The sequence below is a fragment of the Geotrypetes seraphini genome, chromosome 1, assembly GCF_902459505.1.
Source record: "Geotrypetes seraphini chromosome 1, aGeoSer1.1, whole genome shotgun sequence".
Classification (NCBI taxonomy): Eukaryota; Metazoa; Chordata; class Amphibia; order Gymnophiona; family Dermophiidae; genus Geotrypetes; species Geotrypetes seraphini.
This window is the reverse complement of record NC_047084.1, coordinates 505,677,221-505,704,744: the sequence shown is the minus strand read 5'-3', so window position 1 is coordinate 505,704,744 and position 27,524 is coordinate 505,677,221. Positions and strand designations below refer to the sequence as shown.

The 27,524-nt window shown below is 42.8% G+C and overlaps 1 protein-coding gene across 3 annotated transcripts in view; it reads right to left on the bottom strand.

Moving 5' to 3' along the window:
- Positions 1 to 27,524, bottom strand: part of AOPEP (aminopeptidase O (putative)) — a 594,389-nt gene that overhangs the window by 500,516 nt on the left and 66,349 nt on the right. For all 3 annotated transcript variants that reach the window (XM_033928041.1, XM_033928031.1, XM_033928022.1), the window contains exons 3-4: positions 11,128 to 11,294; positions 985 to 1,120 (exon numbers count right to left, since the gene is read on the bottom strand). In XM_033928041.1, the coding sequence (XP_033783932.1) occupies positions 985 to 1,120; positions 11,128 to 11,294 (303 nt within the window). The remainder of the gene's footprint in view (positions 1 to 984; positions 1,121 to 11,127; positions 11,295 to 27,524) is intronic.

Genomic DNA, 27,524 nt, shown 5'->3' with positions numbered 1-27,524 from the left:
CCCCACCCTCAAATCACTTTTCATCCCTAAAAGATAAATATAAAGGGAGGACTTGAAAGACGTACAACTAGCGCGGAACGATAAGCATATTATATAAACTCACCCTACCGAGAACTGAGAGCGGAAGACCCTTCCATAACTGCAACTGATTCCCAAGAGCATGAAACCAGGGTTCCACATTCAAAGAGTACAAACGAGAAAGGTCAAGGGGGATATGGACCTCTAAATATTTAAACTCGGACTCCGCCCACCGCAGAGGAAACGGGCTGCTCCAGGCGGTGCCGACCTCAGGACGAGAGGGTAGAGCCACCGATTTATCCAGATTCAAAGAAAGGCCAGAATAAAAACTGTATTCCGAAATAAGATCCAATGCAAGCGGCAAAGAAACCTTTGGGTCTGTAAGAATCAGAAACGTATCATCAGCAAAAGCCAACGTCTTCAAGTCCACCCCTGCTACCCAAAGGCCACGCACCTTAGCAAAAAGAAAAGGCGATAAAGTATAAAAACAGTTAACAGAATTTTTTTTTTTTAAAAGAAAGAAAGGTATAACCAAGGATAATCTTACATGCAAGAATTTAAGAATAAAGCCTATGACTGGACAGGCTCTGTAGTACTGTACTTCATCAGGAATGGATACATCAGATGAACCTTGAAGTCCATACTTTGACCATCTTTTCTGAGGGGTGCAGGTAGGATTGGAAATGTTTAACAAACCTATGCTCAAGTTGTCAACTACTATAATGGATTCAAAATTATTTTAAACCGTTTCATTTTTTTTTTTTTAAAGAGCTCTAAGATGTGGCAAATACTTTGTAGCAAGAACACAGACTTCCAGTGGTTATGCCAGCATTAGGCAACCCTATTGCTAACAGCATGAGACACAGGATACTCAGCTTCATTTGATGCCTCTTCAAGCCCCAAGGACGGGATTAAACAATGTTAGCTTAACTCTTGTTGTGCTTTATTGTTTAAACAAGCACTAACCTGTGCTCACCATCTGGAAAAAACGATATGTCTTTTATGCTGGATTCTCTTTTAACCTCCTCCCAGCACCCAACGGCAATAGTAAATGTCGATGCTGGCATTGGCATGGTCACATAATAGAACCAGCTGCCCAGACCTGCAAAAAAAATGACGTACAGTTTCTTTGGTCAATCTTTCCTGTGCACAGATACAGCAGAAATAAATCACTCTAATACAGCAAGAATTTTGTTCAGTACTACTACTCAAATATAAATCTAGCCGAATATTGAGTTTAAAACTTTGTCTGATTCATCATATTATATAGGCAGAGGCATTTGATCATCTCACTTTGTTCTTTTCATGTTTGCATTACTCATCTAATAGATTGAGTAATACATTTTTATTGCAGTTTCTCCCTTTTACAGGGATACATTTTAAACATCAATTTAATTCTTCCTTTACATATGATGCTATTGTTATTTGGAATGATTTACCTATGCAAATAAGGACAGAAGTTGGTTATTGGTGATTTCATAGAATGTTGAAAACATTTTTATATGATAGATTGTAAAGTTAGTACTTTTAGTCTGTTAAAGAACTGTAAGGACATCTTTTTATCCAAGGAATTGTATTTTCCCATACAATTATTATGGCATCTTTTTGATGTAAATTACCTTCAACTAAATGGTGTCAGAGCGATTCAGAAATCTTGTATTAGATTAGATTTTTTTCCCCTAAAATAAGGGGAGCAATGTTTAATTCAAATATAAACTGATGGTTTATATTCAAGTACCGGCACTGGGGCAGAAGCGACCCCTCCTCCCTTCCCTGAGGTGTCCAGTCTGCAGGCCCAGATGAACTAAAATCAGTGATTGTTGCTAAACCAGTTTTGACTACTTTAGCGACAATCGCATTTGCCGACCCGATGCACAAAATGGCTCACCACATGTTTTTCCCCTTGATCACCCATTTTCCAGTCTGGCTATGCAAATTAGCTAAACCCCATGCAAACTAGCCAAGTGATTAATGCACTAACATTGCTTGGCTATGCACAAAAAAGAAATATATATATAGGGGTTTTATCGATCCAAAAAAAGTGACTGGTTAAGACCAGTCATTTACCTGTCTAACCATAGTTCCACCCTTTTATTTTTTTTTATGGGCACAGATGCCAATGGAGGCTCCCACACGCCAGGCAGCCTACCCCAAACCATCCCTCTTAACCCTTCCACAAAAAAAAAAAAAAAAATTGCGGGAGGGATGCCCACTCCCTCCTGCCACCAGATGTTCCCCAAACTCCACTCCTCCCTAAGAACCCACCCGGTACCTTTTTCACAAGTTAGAAGCAAGAGGGATACGGTCCCACCTGCTCCAAGGCCTGCCAGTGCAAAATGGTGGGCCTTCCCCTCCCCAGTGCATCATGTGATGCACAGGGAAGGGTCTAAGACTCTGATTGGCTCAGATGCCCTTAGGAGGGGCTTTAGGCCTTAGGCGTCTAAGCCAATCAGGGCCTTAGGCCCCTCCCTGTGCATCTCATGATGTACTGGGGAGGGGAAGGCCCACCACTTGGGAATGGCAGACCTCAGAACAGGTGGGACTGCATCCCTCCTGCTCTCAACTTGTGAAAAAGGTACCTGTTGGGGTTCGGTGGTGGGGTTGAGGGAACATTCGGTGACAGGAGGAGTGGGCATCCCTCCTACCATTTTTGGGGAGGGAAGGGCGGAAGGTAGGGGATGGTTCAGAGGAGGTGGCGCCTTGTAGGCCTCCATTGGCAGAAGGGAGTTGGCATATCTCCTGCCAATTTTTTCTCATGCGTGGGGGGGGGGAATCAGCAAGGCAAGGTCTCTCCTGTCGATTTTTTTCTTGCGTGAGAGGGTTGTTGGCAAGGCAGGAGGGCGTGGGCATCCCCTCCTGCAGATATTCGCTGGCACAGTGGGGGAGGTCGGTCCCCGGTGCCAGTTTTTTGGGGAGGGCCGTCATCAGCAGGGGGCTTTTTTTATGGGGCAGATATTGTGCATTTGTAAAACACACACATCTGTGCCCATTAAAAAGAATAACCGAGAAAAAGTTTCCCGCCCCAAACAGCTGAGTAGCAGGAGTATGGTTGGGGGCTTCCCCTGCCTCTCAGTTGTTCGGGCTTTTCCTGCCAGCTCTGTGCATGTGTGAGAGTAACTCTCACAGTGATTAATTGGACGGGAGAGACGGGGATTACAACAAACCTCCACGTGAATCATTTGTATGCAAACTTTTTAGTGCATCAATAGCTCTTTTAGAATCAGCCAAAAATCAGATCAGAGTGGATCCACTCGGTCGTATCGATCCTGTTTAGTGCATCTGGCCTCCAGTCTGCCCCCTCCACCTTACCGCTGGACCACCAGTGACCTAAGGTAGGCCTGCAGGGGGACCAGGAAGGGAGGGGGCAGACTGATTAGTTGCAGAGGCAAAGTCACCGTGAGGGAGGGATCAATTGATAGATATGGCTCCCTGAACCACTGGACCACCAGGGCAGTACTGGAGGCCCGCGATGGGTCCAGGAAGAGGGGTGGTTAGACGGGACTCTCCATTTTTGGGCCATTGTTGGGCCAAAAAATCTTGGTTTATATTCAAGTATATATGGTACATCCTGTCAGGTTAAAGCAGAGTTTAGGTTTATGAAGCCTGAAAGCTAGGGCTGGTTTTAGACATGCTGGAGCCCAGGGCAGAAATTAAGGAGACATCCAATCCCTTCCTCCCTGCATCCCTCCCACTCCCTCTCCCTGATTTTCCCATATGCTATTACTAACGCACATAATACAACTTTAAATGACTTCTTCACAACAAAACCCAGACAGACCTTTACCAAATACAGAAGAAGGTATCACAAATAGAAATTGAACTGAGAACTCCAAAAATTATACTCAACAAGTATCACAGCAATGGAGAAATTAAAGCTGATATTAACTTCCTTCAGTAACATAGAAACATAGAAACATAGAAATAGACGGCAGATAAGGGCCACAGCCCATCTAGTCTGCCCACCCTAATGACCCTCCCCTACCTTTCTCTGTGAATAGATCCCACGTGTCTATCCCATTTGGCCTTAAAATCAGGCACGCTGCTGGCCTCAATCACCTGTAGTGGAAGACTGTTCCAGCGATCAACCACTCTTTCAGTGAAAAAGAATTTCCTGGTGTCACCTCGTAGTTTCCCGCCCCTGATTTTCAACGGATGCCCTCTTGTTGTCGTGGGACCCAGTACTGATCACACAGGATCCTGGGCCCAAGTCTACCAAAAATTAGCAACCTCCTTTGCTGTGGCTGATGGGAATCCCGAAGCCCTACCAGTTGAAGACCACCTCCTCCAGTCTGGCAGCTCTGTAGTTAGTGGCAGTGTTCCCAAGCTGACCCCAGCTGCAGAGCTTGGGGAGCTCTGGCTGCTGGACTGAGGAAACGTTTCAGAAAGCTTATTCTAATGGACTGAACACGCTGAGGCAGCATAAAAAGTATATATCAATTCCCCGAAGAAGCTCTTTTTATAAGGTTAGAGCGAAACGGAGATTTTCCGTCATATCACTTCTGGATAGCAGGGTAAAGAACTACACCCAAGCTAAGTACTAAACCTTATAAGTAAAAGTCCTATATATTTTTTTAAAAAGGGGCGAAAGTATATTTATATATTTAAATACACATAATCTACACAAACGTTATTTTAAGATGAGCCCATAGAGGCAAAATAAAATTTAAAAATAAAAAAGAGACACTTGGACCGATGATAGCCCGCATATATATTAGCCAAGACTGTTTCTAACAGCGAATAGCTGCGGGCACTTGAGATCCATAGTCTCCAATAAAATCTTTTGTAGAGATAGACTCAATTTATAGGATTTATAGGATTATTCTCTAGTATTTACATCTACTGTGTTTGTATTTTGAACTGTACACAAAGAAATCTAAACTAAACTAAACTAAGCCTTAAGTTTATATACCGCATCTTCTCCACGGAAGTGGAGCTCGACACGGTTTACAAAGCTTAAAAAATATAGGAAGAGAGAAGAGAAAGAGTTTACAAAGCATAAAAAGAGGGGATGTAATCTGGAGAAGAGATGTTATATGCTAGAGAAAAGCCAGGTTTTCAGTTGTTTTCGGAATAGTTGGAGGGAGCCCAGGTTCCGCATCGGGACAGTGAGATCGTTCCAGAGGCCCGTGATTTTGGAGAGGAGGGATCTACCCAGTTTACCTGCGTGGAAGATGCCGTGTAGAGAGGGGAAGGATACTTTCTATTTCTCTGGTGGTGCAGTCCATTCATATTATTTCTTATATCCAGAAAATTTCGACTAGGATTCATTGTGGCTTACTTAAGAATTACAGATACATTCAATTGAAGTTATAGTAAGCTTTCTAAGATTGCAAATGGGTTAACCTAATGTGGGTTACATAAAGAAGAGATATGGCTTTAATATTTTCCTGAAATTGTAGTAGGTGGGGACCTGACGCAGACTTAAAAGGTAGGTAATTCCAACTTCGGGACCCTGAAATTCAAAGGTGGATTTGAAAAACTTTTTTCTTTGAACTTGTTGGGGAGAAGGGCAGGGCAGTTTGAGGCATTGGGATGCTCTTGAGTTTTGGAAAGTGACCTTAATACCTGATACTAGTCTACTAGAGTTTTCTCCTTAAATTACCTTGCAGACCAGGGGTGCCCACACATTTTTGGCTTGCGAGCTACTTTTAAAATGACCAAGTCAAAATGATCTACCAACAATAAAATAAAGCACACTGTACGCAGAGAAAATGTTAATTATAATTTATATTCAGGGGAGTTTTCAAAGAGGTCAAGGCAGATGACTTTGAAATATGCAATGTCACCTCAGTAACAACTATACAAAAATAGACAAATATACCCCCTCCCCTTTTACTAAACCACGATAGCGATTTTTAGCGCAGGGAGCTGTGCTGAATGCCCCGTGATGCTCTCGACACTCATAGGCTTCCTGCGCTAAAAAACACTATTGCGGTTTAGTAAAAGGGGGCCATAGTGCAAAATATAGACAGCAGGATTAGAAACGGAGAAAGATTGTGATCCAAGATGGCCACGGTCGTGGTGCACTGAGCAACCGCCCGCAAATCCTTACCTTTGGGAAACTTTTCTTCAGGCGTTTTACACTGTAGAACTTTTACCATGCCAAAAAGGAGGGGAAAGGGAGCCTCTTCGGCCCCGCGGCGTCCCGGATTAGCCTCCTCTAGCAATATTGAGGATTTGCTGCGACGGATGCAGGGCGTCATTGGAGCGTCGGTATCGCCCCCGGCTGAGACGCTTCCTAGCAACGGACTCGAGGCGTCTCTTCGGGCTCATGAGATCTCGTTGAGCCCCGACATGAGAATCCCTCCTCCCAACCCTCGAGCCGCCAGTTCCCCGGGAGTGGGGAGGCAGCCGGAAGTCGGCATGAGCTCCCTCCCAGAGGCTGCAGGGAACGGCGAGACGAACACCGACTCAGGCTCACACGGATTGCAGCAGAGCCTGAGTGCATATGAGGATATAACAACGCTGGGGTCAACCCCGACACAGGAGGAACGGAGAGGAGAGGTTCCTGTAGCTGGTGAGCCTAATTTACCACTATTAAACTTGCAAACTTTTAATCTTGTAAAGCCCCAAGAAGTCACATTGGAGGCTTTGTGGGATTTGATTGCCAATTTGACTAGAACAGTAAATAGTAATCATCTTCAAATAGAGGGGAAAATAAAAACTCAAGAGAAAGAAGTTCTTCAGATAAAACAAGACTTGGGAGAATCAAAACTAGATATCCAGTGTATTAAAGATCAACTTAAATCTTCCAAGCTGCTTCAGGACACCTTAATTAAGGATAATATAAATTTAAGAAGGAAGATAGAGACATTTGAAAATTTCTCTAGGAATAATAATTTAAGATTGATTAATTTTCCACGAATTTCAACAGTGACTCCAAGAGAAATGTTAAAAAGGTATTTGCTGGAGATATTGGAAGTATCGGAAGATTCATTACCTCCTTTCACCCAGGTCTATTATTTGCCTAATAAAAATCAGGATCTTCAAGAAAAAATTCAGGGACCAATTGATGTATCTGCTTTACTTGAACTATCTGATAAAGAAGTTGCAATACCTGCTACATTGATTGTGACCCTGGCTATTACGTTAGATAAGAATTGGCTTTTGAGACTATTCTTCAAAAATAAAGAGAAAAAGTTTCTTGATTTAAAGATACAGATGTTCCCAGATTTGGCAAGAGATACACAAAGACGTAGAAAGGAGTTTCTACTATTAAAACCTGGAGTTTTGGCTCTTGGGGGAACTTTCTATCTTCGCCATCCCTGCAAGTGTATAGTTCAATATAATTCTCAGAAATATGTTTTCTTTGAACCAAACCAGTTGACGGCCCTTCTCTCCTTGTCCAGCCTGGAAAAGGGGAAAGAATGAGGGCTTCAAGATATAAGACGCCTGAACTTCAGTTAACCACGTACCAGTTATCTTTAATAAATAGTTCTTTGTTTAATTCCGTTTAACTTACATCATGGATCATAATGGTGGACTTGAGATATTATACAAAAATTTGTTTTCTATGTAAATTTATGAGGTTTCTCTTTGTTCTTTTGATGTAATCACTTTCTGTACAAGATTTATCTTGATTTGTTAATTTGAAATTTATATATAAATAATAATAAAAAAAATATATATATATAGACAGCAGATATAAATTCTCATAACGGTCACATTTTGATCACTAAATTGAAAATAAAATCATTTTTCCTACCTTTGTTGTCTAGTGATTTCATGAGTCTCTGGTTGCACTTTCTTCTTCTGACTGTGCATCCAATCTTTCTTTCTTTCTTCCTCCTGCATACTTCCTCTCCTCCAGACCTCATTCCAACCAATATCTCTCTGTCCCTCTACGAGTCCAACTTTTTCTTCCTCTCTTTCTGCCTGACCCCTGCTAACCAACACACTCCATTCCCTTCCCTGACTTTTTCTTCCTCTCACCCTGCCCCTTTCCTTTCTTTCTCTCTCCCTGCCCCTCCTTTCTTTCTTTCTGTTTGCCTTTCTTTCTCTCTTGTCTCTTTCCAAAGAAGGCAGCACTGTTAGTTGGTCAATGGAGGAACAGCAGCTTGTTTAATTCCAGGAAGCATGAAGCTCTGTGTCTTTTACTCTCCCTGCCCCCCCCCCCAAGCTACCATCTTTCTTTCTCTCTCCCTGCCCCTTCCCAAGCTGCCACCGCCGCCGAATTCTCCCTGCTTCCCTGACGCGTAAAAGCCAGGACCATGCAGACATTACACAAGTATTTCCCCCCCCCCCCCATGCCAATTCTGGTGTCGGAGAGGAAGTTCCAGGACAGCCAGGCAGCAATTGGCTGGCCCAGAACTTCCTCTCTGATGCCAGAATTGACGTCGGAGGGGGGGCTAATGCTTTTGCGCATCGGGGAAGCAGGGAGAACGCAAAGGCAACGCGAGTCTACCGCAGAGCCTGGGATGGGCTCCGCGATCGAGTCGCGTTGCCCTTGCAATCTATGGCGATCAACCTTTTGCAATCTATGGCGATGGTGATCAACCTTGCGAGCGATGTTAAATTGAACTCTTTTCCTTATTGGCAACTAGTGTAGCTCTTCTAGTAATGGACTAGCCTTCTCAAATCAGCTTATTCTGAGAATTAATCTGGCCACTGTATTTTGGAGTAATTCAAGTCTCTTATATTCCTTTTCTTCAATATCATAATACAAAGAATGACAGTAATTCAAATTTGGAAGTAGAATCGCCTGAGCAATTATTCTAAAGCTGGACTGGGTTAAGTCGGCTCTTATTGCTCTTAATTGTCTTAGTCTGAAAAATAACACAGGTCAACACATCGTTTTCATCAGAGCTAATGTTGGGTGGGTTTTGTAGTATTTTTCATGCTGATTTCAAATGTGTTTAGTTTTTCACTAGCACATCACATTTTGTAATGAGGCTCATTATATATAATTATAAACGTTAATTGGGTGATATATTATGTGTTTATAGGATAAAGGGATCATAATAAAAATAAAGTCCAAAAATTGGCCTAAGTCGGTACTTGGACAATCAAAAAGACAGATTGTCCAAGTACCAATAATCAAAACTGGTTTTAGACGCATCTAAAACCAGCTTAGGACTTTACCCTGCCTCTGTACGCCTAGAGCGAAAAAGGATGTTTTTGGAGGAGTGGATAAGGCAGGAGGTGGGCGGGATGTGGTCTGACTTAGACTTAGTCATAACCAAAACACTTTTGACAGTTTGCCAGACGTTACTAATACGTTTTGATTTAGTTTTGCTTTTTGGACTTTAAGAAAACTTAGAAGTATTAGGAAATATTTGCATCAAGATCAATTTAGATTAGTAGTGAAAGCACTAATAAATAAATTAAATTACTGCAAACACAGTTTATCTGGGAATTCCCAAGTGACTGCTTAAACGTTTGCAGACAATACAAAATTCAGCTGTCCAATTAATTTATAAATTAAGAAAATCTGATAGAATTACACCTTCATATACACCTTTATACTGGTTGCCAATTGAGGCTAGAATCATATTTAAGTTGTGCTGTTTGGTGTTTAAAACATTATGGGGCTCATAATCGAAAGAGAAAAACGTCAAAAAAACCAGCCTGTAGGCACTTGGACGAACATTTCTCAAAAACGTCCATGCACCGAAATTAAAAACGGGTTTTGGACATATTTCTAAACGACCTAGGCCTTCATAGTGTTGCTCAACGTCCAAAGCTAAACGGGGCATTTCGGGAGGCACATCGAGGGTGGGAGTTGGGTGGGACATGGGCTGGCTTAGACTTAGTCGTACAGCATGTATAACCGAAAGTTATACAGCCCAGGCTTGACGGAACTTGGACGTTGTGATTTAGACCATGTTTTAGATGGTCTAAGTCACAAAAACCCACCTAAACTCATCAGATAAGCACTGCAAACACATAACACACACTACCCCAGTGATCACCAACCCCCCCCACCCCCATTAAAATTTTATTCACAACTTTAAATTTCAGCCTCCAGACCATCATCACCTGGCAGCCGGGCTTAGGAAAGCCTAGTCGTCCAGCATAGAGGCAGCTTAAGTCATCTTGGGGGTGGATTAGGAAACATGTGCACTGCCCTATACACCCCCTAAACCCTTTTCTACTGGCATATAAGTGGCTCCTGCAGCCATAAGGGCTATTGGGGTGGTAGATAAGTAGGTCTAGGGGATTCTGGAGGTGGTTTGGGGGGGGCTCACCGTCACTTATAAGGGAGCTATAGTGAGGAGAAGCCATGGCACCCTTTTTGTGAAGTTCACAGCAGTGCCCTGTAAGGTACCCCACTATTTATGTGGCATGTCTGGGTGTGCAGTTCATCACTTTGCAGTCCCCTCCCACGTTCAACAGGGCTTGTTCTAGGCGTTTTGGACTTGGACGGAAAGTTGGACGGAAATGTGGTATAAAGATGGACGATTTAGTGGCTTGGAAGATCAGATTGGCAGGACATATAATTAGACGATTTTTGAAAGTAAAAAAAAGTTGGATGTATCTTCGAAAATGTGTCTTAGGCTCTTTTTAACTTTGGATGACTTGCGAGATGGACGTAAACGGACTTAGACGTCACTTTCGATTATGCCCCTCTATATGGATTAACCCCACAATATATGAGCAATTTAATTTGCAGGCCATTGATAGGATAATAGTATAAATTGTAATATTTTAACATTACAGTTTCCAAGTTTACTAAAAGATAAATTGTTTACTATCTCCTTTCCTTAACAGGTCGCCTCTGTATAGTCAATCCTGCCAATTCAAATATAATCCATAGTAACTTTTACCATTTTTTTAAAAAGTGCTTAAAACTTTTTTGTTTCAGAAATTTAATCTAATAGTTAATAATGGGATAATGTCTTGTTGCTTATATATATATCTTAGTTTAATTGATCTATTTCTTTATATGTAATCCATTATGAACTATTTGTTGGCAACAGTGGAATATAAATGATTTAACTGAAACTGTTAAGCCAGTATTCTATAAAATCATCTGTGTGCACAGATGTGATTAAATATTGCCATTCAATACTCCCCATCGTGGCCCCTAACACATGGCACTCAGTTATAGTACTGCCCCCAAAGTCTCTAAGACTGAAGAACACAAGAACAATAAGCAGCAGTTCTTACCTTCCTCACATAGCAATGGCTCAGCCGAATTTTCACCACTCATTAAAACAATAAAGGAATCAGATGCCTTGACTGTAGCTTGCCATGTTGACATAGCAACTGGTGGCTCCTGGCATGGAAAGAGGGCCCTGTTGTTTATAGGAGAGCCCACTGTATAAACACATGGCCTGAACAAAGAAGAATAAAATGCTATCAGAAACTACAATGAAAAGGAACACCACATTTATAACATTTGGCAGGTTCAAAATCTTCAATAAGTGCTATGGGTAAGAGATTTGATGCAGAGCTTCCTAATACAGGGAATAATTGAGAGAGAGTGTGGGGCAGTGATTAAAGCCACAGCCTTATCACCCTGAGGTTGTGGGTTCAAACCAACACTGCTCCTTGTGACCCTGAGGTTGTGGGTTCAAACCGATGCTGTTCCTTGTGACCCTGAGCAAGTCACTTAATCCCCTCCTTGCCCCAGGTACATTAGATAGATTGTGAGCCCACCAGGATAGACAGAGATATTTGAGTACCTGAATAAATTCATGTAAACCGTTCTGAGCTCCTCTGGGAGAGCATTATAGAAAATTGAATAAATAAATTTTATACCTGTGTACACATATGTAAACAGTACAACTGTAATTGTATAATTGTACATAAATACAGCACTTACTTGTGAAAGGGCCCTAAGCACTATTCAATAAAGGTGTAGGTAAGTGGAGTGGAAGACCATTTTCGAAACAACATCCAAGTCCGACTTTGGAGGTTTTGAGAAAAACATCCATAAATTGGGTAGAGAAAATGTCCATTTTTGAAACTATAAGATGACTATTTTTTTTCTGAAAATGACCTATTGCTATCTTTATTGGCCATTTCCGAATATGAAAATGTCCAAATGCAAAACGTCCAAAGCCAAGCCATTTGGACATAGGCGGGGTCACCATCTATACAGACATGCCAGCAGAGCAGTGGGGCTAATTAAGTGACACTGCTGTGAACTTCAAATAGAGTGTCAGGAGGGACAAGATGGCGGCACGATGAGAATGCTGAGAAGTTCCATCCTGCAGATATTACACTTCCTACCTGTTTTACCCATTGTTTTTTGGGGTAAAATTGAAAACCAAGATGCCAAAAAGAAGAGGAAGAGTCGCTGCTTCAGCCTGGCAGACGGAACCTTCCATGTTACAGCAGGGGCAAACCAGCTGTGCTGAATCAGAGAGAGATTTTGACACTCTGGAGCAAAGCTTCGCTCAGTCCCGCGGGACCTACCTCTTCTCTACAGCCGCGAGATTGCGGAGTATCGGGAGCTTTACAGGGATGGGAATCAATGTCGCTGATGGAGCTCGAGGGCTTGCCACTACACTTCATACCGCAGCTGGGTCATCTAATGCAGAGAAGGTGTCGGAACTTTCAGCAAGTGTTGGACAGACTTTTTCTGACCCTTCACTGGTAAGACCAGCTGAATTTTCACTGGAATCAATTTGGTTGGCGTTAGACTCCTTGCATAAACTTTGTGTGGAGCCCTTCCCCAGGTCACTATTCAGGCCAAGAGATTGGATAAAATAGAGGAACAAATCAAGGTTCATGGGGAAAAAGTTGATCACCTGGACCAGCAGGTCCATGGGTTACAATCCTCTCAGACTTCTTTAACTCAGGATAGACTATTGTTTGTAAGAAAGGTAGAAAATTTTGAAAATTATACTAAATCATTGAACCTTAGGATTTTGAACTTTCCTAAATTACCAACAATGTCTCCAAAAGATTTATTTATAAATTTTTGAAGGAAGTATTAAAATAACCTGAGAATGGTTTACCTCACCTTCAAAAAATATATTTCCTACCTACATCAAAAAAGAAGTCTTCTTCTTCATTGGTTTTATCCAAGGCGGCTAGTCCTTTGAATATTACAAAAATTCTAGAAACCTCAGAAGAGAAAGTCATTTGCTATTCGACTCTTCTGGTGACATTTGTCTTTAATCAAGACAAGGAAGCACTCTTGAGGCTATTTTTTAGGCTTAAAGAAGTAACCTTCTTAGAAAGTAAGATCTCTATGTTCCCAGATGTCTCAAAAACTATTCAGACAAGGAGGAAAAGGTTCCTCAAATTAAAGCAACATATGGTAACTCTGGGAGCAAAATTTCAGTTAAGATTTCCCTGTAAGTGTTTGATTCAATTGGATCAAAATTTTTTTTTTTTTTTAACCCTCCCAGTTGCAATTTTTTCTTGAGGGAAAAGGAGTATTAATATCTAGTGCTTCAATGTGAAGTAATACCACTTGATCCCAGATAGTTAGGTCCCAGTGATATTTGAGGATGTAACACTGCGTATTTGATTGTATTTGTGAATTGTCCCCTCCTCTATGTGGACTTAATTAGAGTCTGTGCATTGTTAATGCTTTGTTTTTGGTCTGATTTGACCTAACTTAAATTGTCTTTTAATTATTAATGTGGCATAGCTCAATACTATATATATATATATATATATATATATACATACAAGGTAAGGGAGTTCTGGTGAGATGGGTACCTGACATTCTTTTTTTTAAAAAAATATTATTTATATATATATATATATATATATATATATATATATATATATATATATATATATATATATATATATATTAATAATATTTAAAAAAAAAAAAAAAGAATGTCAGGTACCCATCTCACCAGAACCCCCTTACCTTGTATGCTGTGCCCTCCAACCCCCCTTCCCCCCTGAAAAAAAAACCCTACTGGGTCCCCTTCTCTGGAATCCACTGCACTACCCACCAGGCTACTCCAGACACCTGCTTGCTGTTGTACTAGGACTGGCTATGCTATCTGCAGCTGCCATAGAGTCAGATATATACTGTTTCATTCAGATCTTTGGTGGGTGGGAGGGGGGGTCAATGACCACTAGGGGAGTGTGGTGGTGGGGCCATGCCTTCATCCCTCCAGTGGTCATCTGGTCAATTTGGACACATTTTTGACCCTTATTCATTTTTAAAACAGGTCTAGCTCCAAACATCCAAACTGTGCCTTGAACGTTTTGTAAAAAGTTTGATTATCGCTACAAAATGTCTAAATGCTAAGCTTGCCCAAATCCCTCCCATAACATACTTCCAACACGCTCCTTTGAGATTTAGATGCACTGCAGACAAAAAGCCTAGCAAAATGTCTAGAAAGTTGGTATTGAAAAGGGCAACTTGGCCATTTTGGCAAGAAAAACTTCCAAGTGCCACTTTATGCCATTTTTTGGATGACAGCAGATAAATACCTGAATGGGTCCATCCAGTCTGCCCTGTAATCACATGCATTACAATTTTGTGATTAAATTAAAATGTGTTTTTTCTTTGTTATTTCTGGGTCATAGACCTTAGAAGTCTACCTTTTACTGTCCTTAGGTTCCAACTACTGGAGTTGTTGAAGTTCACTGTAGCCTATTCAAACCATCTCCTTTGCTAGATTCAGACTGTGAAAGTTTGCCCATTGATATTCTAATTAGCAATCCTCTGTGTTCATCCCAGCTTTTTTGAATTTCAACACAGTTTTCTTTTCCATTCCAGACATCCACCACCCTCTCCATGAAAAAGAATTTCCTAACATTACTCTTAAGCCTACCACCCCTCAACCTCAATTTATGCCCTCTAGTTTTATCAATTTCCCTTCTCTGGAAAAGAGTCAAGAGGTGTTCTGGCAATCCAAGGGTAAAGCCTCTATTATACTCCCTGTTTGATGCATGGTATGTAGCAGGGTACCAATTTGCCTAATTTTTTTGAAAGAACAGTTTTGAGCCTGCTACTGATCTCCTTGCGTTTATGGAGATTTGATTTGATTTGATTTCTTATGACAGCCGCCCCCACAACAGCGACACACCCAGAGAGACAGGAGGGATGCCCACTCCCTCTTGCCTCAGCAACCCAGTTGTGCATCCAGGCCACCTGAACCCTCCCCCTGACACTCCCCCCCATTCTCCCCCACTCTACATGAAGATCCCCCTCCCACCACCTCCCAAGACCACAAAAGACAGCAGGTGGGCTGGGGGGGGTCACTCAGAACCCCTCATCCCAAGCAACCCCGCATCTCCCCGTACCTCATTGTAGAAGCCAGCAAGAGGGATGCCCACTCCCCTCTTGCCAACTGGCCCATCTCATCAAAATGGCTGGGCCTTCCCCTACCCGGTGTATCCTAGGATGCACTAGGGAGGGGCCTATGGCCTTGATTGGCCTGGATACCCTAAGCCCCTCCAATGGGAGGGGCCATAGATATCTGGGCCTGAGGCCACCTTCCTAGTGTATCCCTCCAGAGGAAAATTAATTGGATGTTTTACCATTTTCTACACTTTCAGCTAAAGTTAGCCAGAGCATACATCAGCACTGGCATGTTCTATAGCTACATGAATGTTTTCATGATCACCCATTGACTGCCATTACTAGAGGAAAGAATATTGTTGAATTAGTGAATAAACATACTAAATGGAAAGATGGGAGATGGGAGATCGACGCTAATCAACAATGATGTGGCTTGTGCCAATAGTGTGAATTGGCTTTGACGAATGCCTGGATGAACCCTCAAACAGGCTTTAAAATTCAACTGAATAAATCTGGTAATTGCAATTCTTGCAATATAGTGCATGCTCTTCAGTGTCCTTGCCCGCAAGTATACATGGGAAGAAGTAGAAGGGCTATCAAAACATACTAAGAATGAAGAGGCTCCCCTAGTCTCTCATTGGTTAACAGAAGGCCATACTTTTAAGGACTTGAGATAGAGGATTCTTGACTGCCTGCATATGGAAAGGGGGAGCAAAGAGTGAAAAACACAGAGGACTTTAATAGATGGCTCAAAGCCTGGTGTCATCAAGAAGGCTTCAGGTACATAGGAGGATGGGGAAATACATGGAAGGACAAGAAGCTATATTGCACTGATGGGCTACATATTACTACAGCAGGAAAAAGAAACCTTGCAGAGAAATTTAGACAATATTTTTCTAGGCATTTAAACTAGAAGGTGGGGGTGGTGTAAGTACGAAGGACAATTATAGAGACCACCCCTGGCAAAAGAAAAGATGTGATAGTAGTAAAGACTGCAACACAAGCAATATCAGCAACTCATTTCTTAGTATTACAACGGAAAGTGAAACGAAACAAAAATCCATACGAAAAAGGAGATTATCGCTGAAAAATAGCTGGAAAGCGATGACCACAAATGCTCGCAGTCTAAGCAACAAAGTTCATGATCTGCAAGCCCTGATGTTAGAGGCAGATCTAGATATTGTCGCTATCACAGAGACATGGTTCAGTGAATCACATGGAAAGGATGCAAACATACCGGGATATAATCTTTTTAGGAAGGACAGAGATGGTCATAAAGGTGAAGGAGTAGCTCTCTATGTAAAGATCAATATCCAAGCGACCGAAATGCAAGGGACCTGGGGAGAGGAAGAAGCAATATGGATTGCTCTGAAAAGAGAAGATGGAACTTCTATCTATGTGGGTGTAGTCTACAGACCTCCGACTCAATCGCAGAAAATTGATAAGGATCTGATTGTGGATATCCAAAAGTTTGGAAGGAAAGAGGAGGTTCTGCTGTTGGGAGATTTCAACCTGCCGGATGCGGACTGGAATGTTCCGTCTGCGGAATCAGAAAGAAGTAGGGAGATTGTGGATGCCTTTCAAGAGGCTCTGCTCAGACAAATGGTGACGGAACCCACAAGGGAAAAAGCGATATTGGATCTGGTCCTCACAAATGGAGAGAGTATCTCTAATGTTCGAGTGGGTGCTCACCTGGGTAGTAGCGATCATCAAATGGTTTGGTTTGATATAACGGCTAAAGTGGAGAGCGGCCGCACGATACTTAAAGTCCTAGATTTCAAACGTACGGACTTTAATGCTATGGGAGAGTACCTGAAGAAAGAGCTGTTAGGATGGGAGGACATAAGAGAAGTGGAAAGACAGTGGTCTAAGCTGAAAGGAGCGATAAAAATGGCTACGGACCTTTATGTGAAGAAAATCAATAAAAACAAGAGAAAAAGGAAGCCGATATGGTTCTCCAACCTAGTGGCTGAGAAAATAAAGGTGAAAGAGTTGGCGTTCGTGAAATATAAAAAAACCAAGACGAGGAGAGCAGAAAGGACTACAGGGTGAAACTGAAAGAAGCCAAGAGAGAGATACGTCTGGCGAAAGCACAGGCGGAAGAACAAATGGCTAAAAATGTAAAAAAGGGAGACAAAAATTTTTTCAGATATATTAGTGAAAGGAGGAAGATGAAAAAAGGAATTGCTAGGCTAAAAGATGCTGGGAACCAATATGTGGAAAGTGCTGTGGAGAAAGCAAATGTGCTAAACAAATACTTCTGTTCTGTGTTCACAGAAGAAAATCCTGGAGAAGGACCGAGATTGTCTAGCAAAGTTACACGGGAAAATGGAGTAGATTCTGCGCCGTTCACGGAGGAGGGTGTTTATGAGCAACTTGAAAAACTGAAGGTGGACAAAGCGATGGGATTAGACGGGATCCATCCCAGGATACTAAGGGAGCTCAGAGAGGTTCTGGCGAGTCCTATTAAAGACTTGTTCAACAAATCTCTGGAGACGGGAGTGATTCCTGGGGATTGGAGGAGAGCGGATGTGGTCCCTATTCATAAAAGTGGTCACAGGGATGAAGCAGGAAACTACAGGCCGGTGAGCCTCACTTCAGTTGTTGGAAAAATAATGGAAGTTTTGCTGAAAGAAAGGATTGTGTACTTCCTTGAATCTAATGGGTTACAGGATCCGAGGCAACATGGCTTTACAAAAGGTAAATCGTGCCAAACGAACCTGATTGAATTTTTTGATTGGGTGACCAGAGAGTTGGATCGAGGACATATGCTAGATGTAATTTACTTGGATTTCAGCAAAGCCTTTGATACAGTTCCTCATAGGAGGCTGTTGAACAAACTTGAAGGGCTGAAGTTAGGACCCAAAGTGGTGAACTGGGTCAGAAACTGGCTATCGGACAGACGTCAAAGGGTGTGTTCCCGCTAAGCTGCGCTGGGGTGCGCTGGCGCACAAAATATTACCTCGCAGCGCACAAGTTTCTCGTCACAGCGCACACAGTGTAGAGCACAGTTCTTCAACCGCCGGTCCGCAAACAAAATCTTGCCGGTCCGCGAAGGATTCGGTCCCCGCCGCAACGAAAGGCCGGCGTCAGCTGACTTGCAACTTCCTGTTGCAGTCGCTGTGCCGGGACTCCTGCCTTCGCCGGGACTCCTGCCTTCCACCGCGTTTGCCTCCTGCCTTGTCTCCGCACCTCCAGACCAGCAGCGGCAGCTGTGTATGCTTTTAACTTCGGCACAGAGCTGCCCCTAATCAATAGTTTAGCGCGGTTTCATAAGGCAGCCTCGGGGCCTTTGCTAGGCCGGCCCACATCAGGTTCCTTTTTTCCACCTTTTTTTTTTTCCTTCAAACGGCAACGGGCCCCAGCATCGACATCAATCAAGTAAGTTCCACTGTCAATCAAGCGGTTCTGCTCGGCCAAAGCTTCCCCTGTGACATGAGCCACCCTCAGGGGAAAGAAAGTGACCCACAAAGGTGAGGGGAAGGGGGGCAGATGATGGAAGTTGGGGGGGGGGGAGAGAGAGAGAGAGAGAAGGGGCAGATGATGGAATGGAGGAGATGAGAGAGAGAGAGAAGGGGACAGATGATGGAAGTGAGAAGAAGGGAGAGAGAGCAGAAGGCAGATGGATGTCAGTTGAGAAGGGAGAGCAGATGCTGAATGGAAGTGGGGAAAGAACACATACTGGATGGAAGGAGGAGATAAATAAAGGGGGAAGAAAATAGTAAGATAATGGAGGGGTGAGGGAAAGGGGTGACAAGCTGTGTGTAGACACAGTGAAAAGAGGGAAACGGGACTAAATAGTAAGAAAGAATTTAATTTAGATGGAGGCAGAAAATAGAGAAGGAAGACCAGAGAAGAAAAGGGAAGAGAGAGCAGAGAATGATCAGATCTGAGTGGAGGAAATGAGAAGAGAGATATGCTAAAAACCACAGGGGGGAGGGAAGGATAGAGATGCCAGACCATGAGGGGAACAGAAGGAAGATGATGGATGCTAGACCAAATTGGGGGGGGGGGGGCAGGAGGAGAGATGGCAGGGAAAGACAGACAGTGAATGGAAGGGGCAGATGCTGGACTGAAGAGACAGAGAAGGTTATCATGCTGCTGTACCGGGCCATGGTATGCCCTCACCTGGAGTACTGCGTCCAGCACTGGTACTTTAAGAAGGACACGGTACTACTCGAAAGGATCCAGAGAAGAGCAACTAAAATGGTTAAGGGGCTGGAGGAGTTGCCGTACAGCGAAAGATTAGAGAAACTGGGCCTCTTCTCCCTTGAGCAGAGGAGATTGAGAGGGGACATGATAGAAACATTCAAGGTACTGAAGGGAATAGACTTAGTAGCTAAGGCAGGGAGAACGAGAAGGCACTCTCTAAAGTTGAAAGGGGATAGATTCCATACAAACGTAAGGAAGTTCTGTGGTAGAAAGCAACATATTTATTTGGCTCATAACTTGCTGGCGCCCGATATTTTTAGCTCACAGTGAAAAAAGTTTGCTCACAACACCCGCCCGCTTAGAGGGAACACTGGTGGTGGTTAATGGAAGTCGTTCGAAGGAAGGAAAGGTGAGTAGTGGAGTCCCTCAGGGATCAGTGCTGGGGCCAATCCTGTTCAATATGTTTGTGAGTGACATTGCTGAAGGGATAGAAGGAAAAGTGTGCCTATTTGCAGATGATACCAAGATTTGTAACAGAGTAGACACCGAAGAGGGAGTGGAAAAGATGAAAGAGGATCTGCAAAAGTTAGAGGAATGGTCTAATGTCTAGCAACTAAAATTCAATGCAAAGAAATGCAGAGTAATGCATTTGGGGATTAATAATAGGAAGGAACCGTATATGCTGGGAGGAGAGAAGCTGATATGCACGGACGGGGAGAGGGACCTTGGGGTGATAGTGTCCGAAGATCTAAAGGTGAAAAAACAGTGTGACAAGGCAGTGGCTGCTGCCAGAAGGATGCTGGGCTGTATAAAGAGAGGCGTAGTCAGTAGAAGGAAGAAGGTGTTGATGCCCTTGTACAGGTCATTGGTAAGGCCCCACTTGGAATATTGTGTTCAATTTTGGAGACCGTATCTGGCGAAGGACGTAAGAAGACTTGAGGCGGTCCAGAGGAGGGCGACGAAAATGATAGGAGGCTTGCGCCAGAAGACGTATGAGGAGAGACTGGAAGCCCTGAATATGTATACCCTAGAGGAAAGGAGAGACAGGGGAGATATGATTCAGACGTTCAAATACTTGAAGGGTATTAACGTAGAACAAAATCTTTTTCAGAGAAAGGAAAATGGTAAAACTAGAGGACATAATTTGAGGTTGAGGGGTGGTAGATTCAAGAACAATGTTAGGAAATTCTACTTTACGGAGAGGGTGGTGGATGCCTGGAATGCGCTCCCGAGAGAGGTGGTGGAGAATAAAACTGTGACTGAGTTCAAAGAAGCGTGGGATGAACACAAAGAGTCTAGAATCAAAAAATAAGATTAAATATTGAACTAAGGCCAGTACTTGGGCAGACTTGAACGGTTTGTGTCTGTATATGGCCGTTTGGTGGAGGATGGGCTGGGGAGGGCTTCAATGGCTGGGAGGGAATAGATGGGCTGGAGTAAGTCTTAACAGAGATTTCGGCAGTTGGAACCCAAGCACAGTACCGGGTAAAGCTTTGGATTCTTGCCCAGAAATAGCTAAGAAGAAAAAATTAAAAAATTTAAATTGAATCAGGTTGGGCAGACTGGATGGACCATTCGGGTCTTTATCTGCCGTCATCTACTATGTTACTATGTTTGAGACTGTGGAAAGAAGGAGGTAATTTACAAAAATATCTTAACTATAGGGAGCAATTCTGGATATTTAAGCTTGAGGTGATGGAACCCTGTGGTCTAAATAAAGAAATTGAATGAATGACGCTAATCTGAGCCAGGATGAAACTATTGGAGAAACTAATTATGTGACCGTGATGTTAGAAAGTTTAAAAAACGACGCAGCCATATTAGTAATTATAGCATTTTTATAATAAATCACCTTGAAACTTTGCAGAGGTACGTACAATAGCGGCGCACTAAGTATATGTATTTTTAAATTTAACTTTAAATAATACACTGCTTTTATTTTTTTCAGGGGAATTGCCTTGAAACAGCCTGGTCAGGGCGAAACATGGATTCGTGTTGGCGCTAATATCCCCCCAATCCATTTTCAAAAAGATAAGTGCTTTAACTTCAAATTATAAAAGCTTAAAGAGTGTGCAATAATGTTTAAGAAATTCAAAAAAATTGTACAAAATATGGACTAATGAAGAACGAGGTTCATGCATATGTTATGCTGAACAGTATACCTTGTATACCTCTGACGGTCCAAGGCCTATCAAAAAAAGTTATATATGCACTTTTGTTTTGATAAATATATTAATTTCAGGGCTGAATTATCGGTAGGATGGGTACGTGACTGGTCTTGACCAGTTGCTTTTTTCGGATCATTAAAAGCGATCACTTTTTTTGAGCATCGTGAAGCATTGTGAATCACTCAACTCCATAACTGTGAAAGACCAACTGTGTGACTTAGGAAAACTCCTTGATGGCAACCTATCGCTTTCCAACCATATCTTCTCAGGTGGTATCCACGTCATTCTACCCGTGACAACTCTGAAAAATAAGGATCTACTTTTCAGAATCTGACTTCACCCAACTACTCTAAGCCTTAGTACTCTCCCGCATGGATTACTGCAATAAGCTATTCAACAGTCTAATGGCAAAGAACGTATATCTCTCTGTGTCTCACAAAATGCGGTGATCAAAATTCCCAAAAGCTTCCATGCCCGTGACTCTGTCTCCCAGGCTCCGTCAGCTCACTGGCTACCCATAGCCAAATGCTGTGTTTTCAAGGGCCTGATGCTAGCGTTCAGATCCTTGCACAAAATGGCACCGGGTTATGTGATGGCCAAGCTTCCTCTGTACATGCCGAACAGGTCCCTCCACTCACAGGATGAAATTCACCTTGAAACGCCCCCCTGGCCATGCCTTACAACTGGAAACTGCCAAACGACGTGCCTACTCCCACTTCATACCGAGCCACTGGAAACAACTTCTCCCACTGATCAGATTCCTTGAAGGTCTCCTCAACTTTAGGAAAGCAATTAAAACATACTTCTTCACCTAACTCTACTGACCATGACCAATTGATTACAAAGAATTGTAAATGGGTACTAGATCCCTAGTATGTGTCTCATCAGGGTAAAAACTTGAATTGAAATGCTTCCATGGTAACTATGGAAATTTAACATATAAATGTTATATTATGTATATTGGCATTATATCCTTAGTATGTGTCAAACTAGAATAACAACTTATATTGAAAAATTTGTACTGTAAGGATGACTGTGACAGACTGCAAGCTATAAACTATATCAAGTATATTGGTATTAGACCTTTAGGGGCTCATTTTCAAAGCACTTAAGACTTACAAAGTTCTGTAGGTTATTATGGAACTTTGTAAGTCTAAGTGCTTTGAAAATATGCCTCCTAGAATATAACAAGTTAGGATAAAAAAAACCTTGTATCATAAACTGTATTGTAATTATGGCAAATCATAGCTTGTTAACTGTCTTTTATGTATGTTCAACCTGTAACCTGTTCTGAGCTCTTTGGGGACAACAGGATGGAAAATGAATTAAATAAATACTGTATTTTTCGCTCCATAGATTGCACTTTTTTCCACCCAAAAGTGGGTGGAAATCTCGATGCGTCTTATGAAGCGAAGATACAAAATTTGTATCCCCCATACAGTTGCATACCCCCTTCCCCCGCGCCCAGCCGCACCACCTTTTTAAACACCGCCTGCCCACCGCCACCGGAGGACTACCTTTTTAAAACAAACACTCCACCTGCTGCCACAATCATCCCTTTTTCAAGCAGCCTGGTGGTCCTGTACCTTTTTAATCATACCCCCTTGTAACTTTTAAACACTTCCCCCCCCATGTACCTTTTAAACACCCCCCCATACCTTTTAAATCATACCCCCAGTACCTTTTTTTTTTTAAACCCCATACCTTTTTTAATTCTTCCTTCCTTCCCTCAATGGCTCCGTACTATTTCCGGCAGCAGGCACATGAGTCAGGAGCGCGGAGGTCAGGACCAAGCTTTCCACGCTACCGCTTGGTCCCGTGCCGCTTTCTGAATGGCTGGCAGCAATTCTCGCTGGACTCATGAGAACTGCCAGCAGCCATTCAGAAAGCGGCACGGGGCCAAGCGGGAGCACAGAAAGCTCACGCCTCACCTCCGCGCCCCTGACTTGTGCGCCTGCTGCCGGAAATAGTACGGAGCCATCGAGGGAGGGGAGGAAGAATTTTAAAAGGTACGGGATTGTTAAAAAAAAAAAAAAAAAAGGTACACAGCAAAGATATCCCTATCCAGTACGGTTGCTGTGGCACGTCCAAGCATGGCAGAGACTGTGATACCTCCTGAAGATTTTCAGATATCATTTGTGTTGCCAAATGACCATAAGTATGACGGAGAATGTATCAGAACAGCTTCTGGAGTGCTTGAGAGGAATGGTGTGGGAACCCATAAAACTCCTAATGGAATTATTTACAAGGGAAACTGGATGAATAATAAGATGTATGGCATTGGAAGCTTGAACATCTTTCAGGAGCAGTGTATGAAGGAGAGTTCAGTGACAATGTTTCATGGAACAGGGCCTACACTTTTCCAAATGGAGCCAAGTATACAGGAAACTTTTTTGAGAACAAACTGGAAGAGGAAGGAGAGCTCGTGGATACCCAAGGTTTAGAGTGGAAAGGCAAATTCCATTTTACAGCATGGAGCTGTAACCAGCACTTTCAACAGCTATGAGGATTTGTTTATTTCAGTTAGTCTGAATTAATTTTGTGTAACAACTTATATTGTGACTATAGTTATAAAAAAAGTATTATCAGCATGGACAAAGGGTGATTCATTGTTAGTGGTATACCAGAAAATGTTGTTACTATTTGACTCAAAACAAATTACATTTATGCTCTTTATTAAAAATAAAGGCAAAATGAATTTAGGTTCATATTTCCCAATACACAAAATAAAAAAGGGTATGGGGGAGTTTAAAAGTACAGGGGTATGATTTAAAAGGTACGGGGGCATGTTTAAAAGGATACAGGGATATGGGGGATGATTTAATGTACTGGAGGGTACTGAGGGGTAAGTGGAGGGTATGGGACCTGCCTGCCTGTCACTAGGCCACTAGGCCTGCCTGCCAGTAGGCCACTAGGCCTGCCTGCCTGCCTGCCACTAGGCCTGTCTGCCCTATGCCCTGCCCCAGCCTACCACTAGACCACCAGAGGGGGGGGGGAGACAGGGTGTAGAGCCTGGCAAGAAATGTAGGTTTGGGTGCAGAGCCTGGCAGGGAGGATTTGGTTCAGAATGTTTGTTTTCTTGTTTTCCTCCTCTAAATCTAGGGTGTGTCTTATGGTCAGGTGCATTTTATGGAGCGAAGAATACGGTAAAATAATTTATATGGCATTTCAATATTAATGATCTCATTTGCTTGGCCAGATCAGAGAATGAGCGATCGTGCAGAAAACCACGGAGTGAGCCATTTTGTGCATCGTGTTGGCAAGTCCGATCGTCACTAAACCAGTCAAAACCAGTTTAGCGACAATCGTTAGATGGTCACTGACTTTAGTGTATCTGGGCCCCAGACCTTCCATATCTTTCAAGATCTTTTACACCAGTGTTTCTCAACACACAGTATGTGTACCCCTAAGAATACGCGAGCCACTTGGGGGGGGGGGTATGTGGTGTGGGTCTCCCACTTCCTTCCTCCAGCAAAATGCCAGGCAGGCTGATGTCAGAGGGAAGCCTTCTGGGTCAGCCTGGATGGCCCCATAGTCCTAGCAACACCAACTTCAGCGACGAAGAGCTCTCCGTCTTCTGCCACCTTCCCGCTGCCTGTTAAGGAGTCCGGAGTCTATACAAGGCTCAGCAGAGCCTTTGATTCTATCCACCTGTGAGGCCCTGTTGGTACTGCCCCTCTGATGCAAATGTGTCAAAGTGGGTAGAGCCAATAGGACCTTCCTGAGCATGTGGATGTGAAGGCTCTTCATTGAAGTTAGCATTGGTGCCGGGGCCTGTGTGGACTCCGGATTCTGGGTCAGGAAGTGGTAGAGCAGCAGAAGAAGAAACGCTGGACTTGGGGGGGAGGGGGGGAGAAAGAAGAAGCAATGTTGGACTGAGGGATGTGGGGAAATGGTGAGAGCTGGTAAGGCTGGCTGGTTGGCTGGCTAGATGGGTGTGGAGAAATGCTGAACATGGATGGAGGAGAAGAGACGAAGGGATATGCTTCTTATGGGATGGAGAGGAAGGGAAGAAAGAGGACGAAATGCACATGGATGGAGAAGAGGGAAGGGGAATTGAAGAGAAAGGGAAGACATGCACATGGATGAAGAGAAAAAGAAGAGAGAGGAAGAAGGTGAACATGGATAAAGTGGAATGGAAGGAAATAGAGAGAGGAGATGCACATGGCTGGAAGGAAGAGGGGAAAGATGCATGTGGATGAAGGAAGGGAGGGGCATGAACTTGAGATACAGAATGGAGGGAGGGAGGAAATAGAAAGGGATAATTGCTGGGCATGAGTGTGTAAGTGAGAGAGAAAGAGGAAAATTGCTGGGGCACAGAGAGAGAAGAGTGAGGTAGAGATGCATGGGGAAGAGAAGGATGAGAGGGGGAAATGTTGGATCTGGTCATGGAGAGGGGAACAGTGGGACAGATTGAAAGAGATATAAGGGGAGGAATCTTGGACATAGTGGTGGAGGGAATGGAGGGAGAGATGTGGCATGTGCTGGAGAGTGGTAATAGAAGTAGAAATGTTGGGCATGGGGCTGATGGGCAGTGGTGAAAGATACTGCACATGATCCGGGGGATGAGAGAGAGAAATGTTGGATGTGGCAGTAGAGGGGGTGGGAGAGATGCACACTGGATCTCTCTCTCTCTTTCCCCACTCCCTTTGCAGCAAGGGAGGGACTGAGAGAAAGAAAGATGGACGGTGAGAGAGAGAGGGAGACATGGTGCCAATGGAGGTAGAGGAGAGAGGAAGAAAAGTTGGACTCATGGAGGGACAGAGAGAGATGTTAGTTGGGGAAGAAAATGAGATCCAGAGGAGAGGAAGCATGCAGGAGGCAGAAAGAAAGAAATGTTTAATGCACAGTCATAAGGAAGTGCAACCAGAGACTCATGAAATCACCAGTCAACAAAGTTAGGAAAAAATGATTTTATTTTCAATTTATTGATCGAAACGCATCAGTTTTGAGAATATATATCTGTCTATATTTTGCACTATATTTGCCTATTTTTTTGTAGCTGCTCCTGAGGTGACATTGCATATTTTAAAGTCATCTGTCTTGACCTCTTTGAAAAAAAAAAACCCAACAAATATAAATGATAATTAGCATTTTCTCTGCATACAATGTGCTTTATGTTTTTTTTAATTTTGTGGTTACCATTATATATTGTTAATAAAATTATATTGTGTTTATGGAATGAATGGAAGAAATTGCATTAAAATTAGTACTATTATTATGGGGGTGGGGTCAGGGTCGGGGGTACTCGGTTGATATTTGTTAGACTTAGGGGGTACTTGGTTTGAAGAAGTTGAGAAATACTGTTTTTACACAATCTCATAATGCTAATTCATATCCACAGCCCATTTAACACCCTCTACCCAATTCCCGTCCTTAAGATCTAGGGTGCACTGCAAGTTCAGAGCTGACCTGTGGCTGATGCAGGAGGGAAAGGCATCAGCAGCAAGAAGAAGAGGGAGCAGGCCAGTAGATATGCTCCATTCCACATTCCACTATCTATAGCAATGCTTATGACAGAACAAAAACAACATTGTCTCTATGCTATATCCCAAAAATATTTTCAGAAAACAGTAAATATGACTGGAACAGAACTGTATGACTACACACTTTGGAAGCTTGAATATACCAAAAGAGGAAACAGAAAATAATGAATTAAAGCTCAGGATAGCATAAAGAAGGGTCTATCTGAATTTACAGATCACCTGTTCTAACAGGTATTACTTACAGTATACCACATCCTTTACTATCCATTACTCTTTATACAGTTCTGAAATACTTTGTCAGATATTTTTAAGCTTTCTCATATTAAGGAGGTAACTTTATTAAAATATTTTCCACACTTAAAGCACAGGAGAAAGAGCTCTTACAAAACCATAGAGCTGAAAATGTGCACATAAGTACACATACTAATAAGACGGTACATACTTATATATGCACCTGGAGGAGTTTTCAGAATGAAAGTTAAGTAATATTCTTTTTAATACTACACAGACATTTTTGTAGGAAATTTGATG